Source organism: Daktulosphaira vitifoliae, unplaced genomic scaffold, assembly GCF_025091365.1.
Source record: "Daktulosphaira vitifoliae isolate Bord-2020 unplaced genomic scaffold, ASM2509136v1 Scaffold_1, whole genome shotgun sequence".
Lineage (NCBI taxonomy): Eukaryota > Metazoa > Arthropoda > Insecta > Hemiptera > Phylloxeridae > Daktulosphaira > Daktulosphaira vitifoliae.
The window spans coordinates 72,241,913-72,252,126 of NW_026099572.1; the positions used below are offsets into that span (position 1 = coordinate 72,241,913).

General features: G+C 24.6%; 2 protein-coding genes across 3 annotated transcripts in view; one reads left to right on the plus strand and one right to left on the minus strand.

Moving 5' to 3' along the window:
* LOC126895500 (probable G-protein coupled receptor CG31760) overlaps positions 1-3,104 on the minus strand; it is an 86,802-nt gene extending 83,698 nt beyond the window's left edge. Inside the window, exon 1 of the mRNA XM_050667437.1 lies at positions 2,819-3,104. The gene's annotated coding sequence lies outside the window, so the exon portion shown is untranslated. The remainder of the gene's footprint in view (positions 1-2,818) is intronic.
* Positions 3,105-8,003: 4,899 nt separating this feature from the next.
* Positions 8,004-9,340, plus strand: LOC126895522 (uncharacterized). Of its 2 annotated transcripts, XM_050667481.1 has the most exons (3): positions 8,004-8,246; positions 8,316-8,724; positions 9,191-9,340. In XM_050667481.1, the coding sequence occupies exons 1-2, from the start codon at positions 8,083-8,085 to the stop codon at positions 8,674-8,676; spliced, it is 525 nt and encodes a 174-aa protein (XP_050523438.1). In that variant the 5' UTR covers positions 8,004-8,082; the 3' UTR covers positions 8,677-8,724; positions 9,191-9,340. The 2 variants fall into 2 exon arrangements, with proteins under 2 accessions (XP_050523438.1, XP_050523437.1); XM_050667480.1 differs by lacking the exon at positions 9,191-9,340 and having other exon boundaries at positions 8,316-8,807.
* Positions 9,341-10,214: the final 874 nt, after the last annotated feature.

Below are 10,214 nucleotides of genomic sequence, written 5' to 3' on the forward strand. Positions count from 1 at the left end.
TTGAAACTATTTATCGTAGTGATGTTAATTACTGTCAAATTTGAATCTATACTAACCCCTACTGTGTTGGGACCTTTTCTTGCCCAGCCCAACTGTAATAGGTTTTTTCATTTTATGATCTATGGTGAATTATCAACATTTATTGGCGATTCCAAAAAATGAAGTTAATTTTTTTATTAACAAAAATATATATTTATAATAAGAGTTATACATCAAACATCGTATTTTTAAATATAAATAAAATTAACCCTTTACAATCATTATTCTGGGATTTAATTTGATTAATTATTTATTAATAGTATTTCAATTTATATAATAATTATGTATATTATTTCAATATACTATAATTGTATAAGTAAATATCATGATATATTCTTATATTTTATGTATATGTAGTAATTATATTTATTTTGGTAACTCCTCTATAGTTTTGTCATAAGTGATTATAGACCTGCATAAACTCAAATAAATAGTATTTTATTGAAAACTTTGAAAATAAATTTTACTAATTAAATTTTAAACAGATAATAATTTATACAAATTTATGATTTGTTTCAAAAAGTTGTTATTCTTAAATTATAACTGACATTAATTACTACAATATATTTTTCTTGTAGTAGGTTTTAATTTATAACTGTCTCTAAATAATAATTACTATATCTTTTTTGTTTTTTTATTAATATTAAAACACGTTTCTTATTTTAAAAGGAGATACTATCATTTTTTTTCAGTTGTATTAATTTTGATTTCAAGCCGTAAAAAGATCTATATACATAGTTTGCCTCAGAGCAATACGAATAATAAAACAGTTTGTTCTTTAATGGGGTGTATTACTTTTTTAGTCCTTTGATTGTGGTTGTTATAAAACAATTTACTTAATGTAAAAAAAATTACTTACAAACTTAACTTTGTATCTATTTTCTTTTATTGTAAAGGAATACCATTGATTATAGATATTATAATTAATAGTGAAATATCATAAATAAGCTGTAAGAGAGTATGTTAAAAATAAAATTTAATTTATTATTTTAATTTTCATTTTTTAAAGAGTGAGCACCTTTTGTTTATTTTTTATTAAGAAAAAAACACTAATCATATTTTTTTATTGATTTTGTAAAATAAATTAAATTGTAAAATATTTCATTTTACCGAACATCATTAGTTATTAGTAATGTCTTTTAAATTTAAGTAAACAATTGATAGTTCGAAGACAATAAGTTTGTAGTTAGTAATAATATTATGATGAAGAACCCTTTGAAAACAGCAACCGAATAAATGTGAAGTTCTAGAACTAACATTTCGTTACAACACAAGGTATTTAATAATAGGTGTTTGTTCTAAACAATTAGTTTAATATGTCTTAGTGCAAATGTTCATCTTTACAAAAATTTGGCATTATTTCACAAGTAAAGCTTCATATCATATAGTTAGCTAGATATTTTACAAACAATAGTATTAACATATAAACTTAGAATAATTTATGTGTCCAAAAAAATTATTATACTAATTTACCAAATACTTATATTATGTAACAACAACTTTAAATTTTAATTGAGCAAAATTCAATCACATCTGTATGATAAAAATCAATCTTTTCAACAATTAATTTACTTTCATATTAACAAATAACTTTCATATTTTAAAGTAATGTCAGTTCAGCTTGCCTGCCCATTTGGTATTTATCGGATGGATATTACTAAGTCCCTATTTACAGTAATTAAAAATTTTTTTTTATTAAAATTAATAAGGGTCTCATCACTTCAAATTCACTAACACCATCAACGCTGTTTATGATAAGACTTGTCTAATAAAAATTAACTTGATTTTTATTTATAAGAAAAACATTATTATAAGTGAAATATTTATTACTAAAAGTTATATTTAATAAAAATGATATTCTGCATTAATATTTAAAAAAATAGCATATTTATTAGTTTAATTAACGGTAAAAATTTTTTTTACTTCATTTTTTTCACATATAATATAATATTTTGCAATCAAAATCTTTTATTTAAAAGTCACTTATTAACTTTCTTTTCTTAATACTGAGAGTTTAATCAAAAATTATTTAGCACCAAAATATCAATGATGAAATGTTTACATTCTCAAATAAAAATAAAATAATTTTATTTATATTTAAGGGAATTCAATTCAAAACGTATCATTTTTATTTTTTCTAATTTCTGAATTACTTATTCTCTATTACAATATTTTTAAAATAATGTAAAAATGTTTTATTTAAAATAAAGATATTTTTTTTTAATTATCTTGTTAACATTTTTTTTTTTTACTTCATTTTATCTAACTTAAAAAAAATAAAATTTTAACTAAAAATTCTTTTCTGGGAAATATTTTTTGAAAGAAAAAATTATCAGATGAACTAAACTGAATCCGTTTTGAAAACGAAATGTTAATGACTTTCAATTTGCTAATTGAACTCCAGGCAATTAGATAATTTTAAAATAAAACAATTTTTTTATTTAAACCATCATAAAAAAAAATGTAAAGGCTAATAAATTAGAAAATTCATAAGTAATTATAATTGTATTTATAATTATAATAATTTTTTAATTTTGTAATACACATATACGATGAAAATCTAATTCTACATTGACTGATTAAGTCGATATTTAGATAGCTAAATTACTTAAACAATTTTTTTGTAAACAATACTATATAATCAAGTAAGTGCTAATGTTTTTCAAAAATTAAAAAAAATTTATTCTTTTGTTGTCGTGCAAAATATCAAAAAAAAAAATTCCAATTCAAAAATAATATAAAGTGAAAAAATGTTGAATTTTTACAGTTATTAACTCACCAATTTATTAAATTATTCGATGTTTGCCTCAAAAAAAAATTATTTTTACTACCAATATATCATAGCACATTAATGTGTATTTTTTTTTTTATTTTAATCCATGATGTTCAAATGTCATATAATAATACAATCGTCGTATCTAACACCGGCACTGGTCATTTGGGTTTTATCAATGATATTGTATATTTTATTTAATGAAAAGTGTGGAAAACGAAGAAGTATAAAAATAGTTGAGCGCGACGTAGTGCCCACAGCAGAGCGTTCCGGTTCGTACTGAAGATTGTTGGGCGGACGCATTACCGTGGCAGTCTAGGCCGTTTCCACACAGCACAGTCACACGGAGCAGTGCCAATCGCTGTATTTTTTCTGCACTAGTGATACGGCGGTAACGCACTTTGCTTGTTTTCCCGTCTTCTTATGAGCCATTTAAAATGGACAATGCAAATGCGTCCCGGATGTCCCGCGTACAACAATTGTATTGCCCTTGTTATACGCTCAACAACCCACATAACAACATAAAATAGTAAACAAAATTGATCGTTAAGGTTTAACATAATTCGACCTATACAATTCAATAAGAAATTCACATTTGAGCTTTTGGTTTTCACACCGATTACCAACTTTTATTAAAAAACCAAATATTTTCAGTTTATTACACGGGTACCACACGGATATAAAAAAACCAATCAGAAATTCGAAACAACAATATTATCAACACACGCGTAATAAAAATTCACGGAGGAAAACTATTTAAATGTCGACGACGAGGTACCTTTCAATTGTACGTTGAATGTTTGTAATTTTATTTCAAATGTAATACAATTGCTTGGCTACCAAGAAAAGCACGAATGCCATGTATGTATGCAATGATTTAACATTTTTACATAAATCTCAAATAAGAAAATGTTGAATCATCTTAATGTAGATATTAGGTACAACAGAATATACTAAATATATGTACCTTCAAAGCAGAACAGGGAACTTAGAACCAGTGATAAGGTGATACAACCCGTGCACTTGTCTAAAGCCCCCCCCCCCTTTAAAGGTCTTTACAGGCTTAGATGAAAAGTCTATTTTACTGCATAAATAAAAAAGGGCTCCACAATATCTAGCACCGACTCTGCTTATACGGAAACAATTGTCTACTACTTATTTGAAAATTGCCTAAAAACAAAACTGCTGGAAAAACATAATAATAATACAATTATTTAATTTTTATCTTTTTACAGCCCAATTGCATTCGCAGTTTCATCAGCAATTTTTATCATGTAGCTCGATTGCGTCCGTAGTAATAATAAAAAGATGACTTACATGCAAATCAAGTGTCATAATACTAAAAGTACATACGTTTTCACAAAACTTTCAAAATACCACCGCAAGATCATTTAACGAATCAAAACAATAAGAAAATAATTATTATTAACCGGTATAAATTAAGTTTTTTTTAATTATTAAAATATTATATTTAAAGATGCAATGTACTAAAAATAGTTGTACATTTTACATGAAACCCGATAGAAGAGGTAATGTTATTTTAGACAGTCATTTAAATCATAGCCACAAAATGTATGAAAACTTGATACAGCAAGTAATTCAAAATGTGATAAAAAGAAAAGCACAGAAAGATATTTTTGAAAGAACTTTAATACTATAATAAACTTAAAAACATTATCACTGACAGATAAAATAAAACTGATGTAAGTTCACTTGGTAACTAAATGAACTGGCCACATTCTCGTTCAATACTCGTAAAAAGCATTAATTTTTTCGAGACTCATTTGGATTACGAAATAATCTATCACAAAATCTCGGAACATACTCGAGTGATACCTTTTTGCGAACGTACTTGAAACTCAATAGGAATATTTCCTTATTTTCTTGTTTAAACATAAATAAACTACTTTTAATATACCAATTTTATTTGAATGATAATTTACATTTATATCTCTATAAGTAATTAAAACATTAATCAATATGCACTAAAATTTGAAAACTTTATAATCTATTTAAGTTTAAAAAATGTAACTGCAAAAACTTTACAACTCAATTAAACATTTGTGTTCAATAGAATTGTCTATAATAGTTATTAAATATTTACTAGGCAAAATATGCGAATCTTACCGATTTATTAATAGCCTGGCCGATGAAATGAAATACTAGTTTGATATCAGTTTAAAAATGTTATGCCAGAATATGCAAGCTTTGTACATACTTTAATAAAAAAAATAAGCTAAACTAAGTAAAATATATTAAATCCAATCCAACAATGTATAACCTAGTTTCGTAAAGAATTAATAGTGCTATCATTTTTTTTTTTATTTATTTAAGATAATTATTAGAAAGAAAGCACAAAAAGTATGCCATGCAATTTTCAAGGGGTGGTTAGAAATTTTAAAATTTAAACAATTTTTGCCCTACCTATTGTTATTGATATTGGCTCACTGATAACTATAGTATATTTTTTCACAATATATCATCAAATCGAAAATGTTAAATTTTTTATATTCACGTGGAAAAGTAAAATTATAATTCCGTACATAATAATTAGGGTTCTTAACACATCAATTGCTAAAGAACAAATATTTTCCGCCAATAAAAGGAGAAGTTATCAATTATGATTTAAAACACATACAATTGTAAATTATCTTTCATCATCCGAGACATACACTCAATTGTGATAATAAAATTTAATATTAGAAAATCCGAAATACGTTTAACCATTTTCGCACGTAATGGTAATACGAAAAGTATACTTTGGCTAGTCAAATTGGAAAAAACTAATTTTCTTTATATCATGAAATCTAAAAACCTAAATCAAAGTAGTTCTTGCCACTTTCGAATTTCGAGTTAAAATTATGTTAACTTTAGCAAAAGTCAAAATTGAATTTATACACTTTTTGACACGTGTAAAAATATCACACTATGGAAAATAACCAGAATAAAAAATGAAAAGTTTCACTAATATTTTATACTATAACACCCTATACCATTTATTTATATCTTTAATATTTACAATTGAAACTTTTTCAGTTGTTGCAAAGAAGTATTGATAGGACGACTTCACTAGCGAATAAACAGTTAAGAGTATTCATCTTTTAAAGTTTTTTAGTAATATGTATTTTGATGCCACACTCATAATACTAATAAATATTTGTTCTTTTAATATAAACATTTTATAAGACCTAATAATAATAATCACAAACAATAAAAAATAGCATGTAAAGGTTTTTAACAATTTAAAACTGTTATGATATACACAGTATATTATTATTGTTACAATGTACTATTTAAGATTTTAATTAATAAATCAAATGACATGACATGTATTAAAATATAACAATAAGCTACATATATATTTTTTAATGTTTAAAAATATACTAATATAAGTTTGCATAAAAAACATATATCAATTCTATAAAAGAAACAGGAGATAATAATCAATATGTAATAGTAATTTGTTGGACTTAAGATAATAATTTCATAACAAAAAGGAACGTCTATTTATTTCAGAGTTTTTATTGAAAATATCAAGGTAGGAAAATAATAATTTCTCCAAAAATATATAAGGCTTAGAATTAAATTTTATGAATACATAGATTAAGAAAAATCAAGTGATCATCTACAATAAAAAAATATACCAAGTAAATTTCATAAATCAATAGTCAATCGGGGTTAGTTACCAGAGTTATACGTGTCTATGTCATAAGTTAAGTAGGAGTTTCATATATGGCCACCATACTATTCTGGGTAGACACACCAGGTGATTCAATCCTACCTATCGTTGCTAACCGCCAATACTCGTGGCATTATTGATATTAAAGAGTGACAATTGATTAAAGTATATTTAATATTAATAAATAAAGATTACTTTATTTTTCTAACAGTTTTGATCTTTTTTACAAACCCTCGTATTCATACCTTGAGTAATAATATTATTAAAACAACAAAAATATTAACTCACAACTCATAACCCACAAACTATTTTATTTCTTTTTGAGTTGCTACAAAACACAGTAGAAAATAGTGTCATTTCATCAATGTAGTAAAAGATTATTTTATAATTTATATTTAATATGCTAGAACTACATGGTTCGATTATTTTCAATAACAGATCTTGGAACGAAATATTAGTTTTCGTATTAATATTAGTTCTACCTCTATAAATATTTTACATTGGAACATTGTATATTAGAACCATTTTATTATCGAATGGCGAGTTAACTAAATAGAAAAAATTTTGAGAAAGTTTGAGTTTAATTTCTCTTTTTAATATTCTTCTCCAACTGATAGACTAAGTTCTTCTAGTTTCACTAGAATAGTACAAAAAAAAAAACAAACACGAAAACTTCAAACTCGATCAAATTTTTTTTGGTTTGGTCTAACACAAAAGTCTAATTTCACCTATGAGATCAACATTTAAATTTAAATGACCTCTTTTTTCCAAAATTATGGTGCGATGAGAAATAAAAAAGTTCTCAAATAAAAAATCTGATTTTAACATAAAGTAAATACGGGTAATAAGTCCTACTTTGTATTAAGTTTGTATAAGACTTTGCTTGATTAGTCTATACCTAAGGTCTAGCTAGGCCTAATCTAAATGATCTATAAACGTACAATCTACTTGCTTAAGACTACGCCGACCTATTCAATCGCCTTTTTATAAAAAATAAAGTATAAGCAAATTTTCAATCAACCGATTTCAGTTTATTTTTTTTTTGCTTATCGCTTCATAAACTGTAAAAAAGAAAAATCAATGCAAAATATTTACTGAATTAAAAGTTGTTAAAGTTGTCAGAACATGGTGAGACACCTGTATATAAAATTTCAAAATATTAGGAGGCTAAAACCCCCTAATTTTTGGCATATGTTATTGCCTAAATCTATCTCAATGACCTCTAATAAAAAGCAATTACCAGCTATTACTTTTTTAAATTTATTTTTATAAACACACATAATATTACACATTTACTATTGTGTTAGTTAAAAAATTTTCCCGAAACCATAAATAATAAAAAAAAATCATGTTGATTCCCAATAAAAATTTAACATTTTTTTTTGAGATGAAAAGTGTCGAGTATTTTAGTGGCAAGACTGATTACTTATATTCTCCTTGGACAATTTTGATCAATTTCTGTAAATGATATAATAAACTACCATCTGATTAATTTTGATAAAGCTAGGACGTTCAATTTTGATAACGCATAGTAGCTAATATAAATTGAACTTTTGTGTTTCGAATAAGTATTACTTTTTGAAAAGTAACCATGTCTATTATTAATTATACTTATTATGATACTCCTGATGGTCACGATTTAGTAAAAAAATTATTTTATACCAATAAAAAAGTATCTATTATAGGATTTGGCCTAGCAACATCCGAAATTATTCTTGTAAGCAAGCCTAAAGGATATTTGGAAACACTAATAAGGTAATAATACTATTCAATTATAAAGTTAGTTAAATTATTTTATTAAAATACATTTATTCTATTTTATAGATATAACAAGTTAATGACGCCTATGTTTGCTGCAACATCAGCTTTTTGTATTTCAACTTACTGTGCTACTCATATACGAGAAAAAGATGATGTGTTTAACTATGCGATTGGTGGATTTACTGCTGGAGCATTAATGGGTCCTTTTACAAAATATTATTTAGTATCTGTATGGCTTGGAATAGGATGTGGTTTATTTGGAATGGTCTACAAGGATTGTAAAATGAGAAATATTGAACTAATGCCCACATTTCCTGCAGTTCGGCATCAGAAACATGGTGACTTTAGAACTCCCTACCGAAATTGGACTCTGTATGAAGATCGACCCAAAGGATGGGTAGCTGCTGAAGAACGTGCTCAATAAAAATAAAAATTTCTTAATTGAGTAAATAATGTTACAAGTTTTTGAAATGTAAGTAGTTAATCATCAACTAAAAATAATATCTTCTATATAGTATTTTATGTTTTAAAATAAAAATTTATGTTGAAATATAATTAATGAATTTATATTGCATATTCTACAATCCTCAATTTATGAATTTTATCTAGAAGTTAAAAGAATAACTGAAGTTATAGACAAAATATTTTCTAATTATACCTAATGTTGTATAAAAATTATAAATTCATTACCCAATACTAATGACAATTAGCATATCTTTAATGTTGATATACTAATAACAATAATAGTTATGATGTTGTGTACTACAATAATACAGGTGCAATGATTTAGTTAAATTTCCTACAAACAACTTAATGACTTCTTTACTCATTTATCTTTGGCTCAAAAAATCTTAGTATAGCAGTATCTTTAAAATGTTTGTGTAATATCTGACTCTTATTATAAAATTTGGTAAACAAAAAAAATCTGATTATTCTAGGAGGAAATAACCTAAAAAAAATATCTTAAAAGTAAAAAGAACTAGCTAAAAAAAGACCAACAGGCTCAATAACTATCAACTAAACATTTTGTGTATACTTATTTACTATAAAATTGTTTAATAATAATAAGAATGGATTTTATTTTATCTAATAAATAATAAAGAAAAAATATTATATAAAGACTATGTGTATATTTTATATTACAAATTAAAAAATATATATCAAGTAGCATTGTATAAAATATGATTCTGGTTTTCTAATTTTTCTTGCCAAATTAACCTAATACCATAGGTATTAGTTCATAAAACTCAACAGTACGTTGCTGTGGACTACACACAGTTACCAAGGTTATATAAATGGCGAACAGTGTAGAAAAAAAATAAAGCTTTTGGGTATTCTGTTTTATTTTTTTTTAAATAATATTTAGTGTATAAGATACTTAGATATTTAGTTAATTATATAAAAATGGTTTCCTGTACTAATATTAATACACAATACACTATGCATAATACTTTATATTATTTTTTATACCCCGAAATATAAAGCGAAAATTTCAAATTTGAGTGCTAACTTATAACATACTTTACAGTTAAATTAGAAACAAACAAACAAACAAACAAAGCTGATATTTATGATCCTTCATTATTACGGAACAAATATTAATTAATTAAAAAAAAATATTCTGAGAATTAATTTATTTTATTTTTTTAGATAAATGTTTTGTATATAATATTTTTTCATACCTTCTACTGTATTAGACTATAAAAAATTTATACAATTTTATTTTTTGAAATGGCAACATGCATATTTAACTAGATTCTTTAAAAGATAATAATCTATAAAAATTACTGTTCTATAATAACTTTGGACCAGTATTTCGGAAGTTATTAACATTTTATAGTAATGTATGGAATTGAAATTCAGGTGTTGATAATTTTATCATTAGTTATTTCCTGCCCATACTCTTCCTCACACCAAGGTATAAAAATGTTAATAACTTCTTAAATACTAGTTCAATAGTTA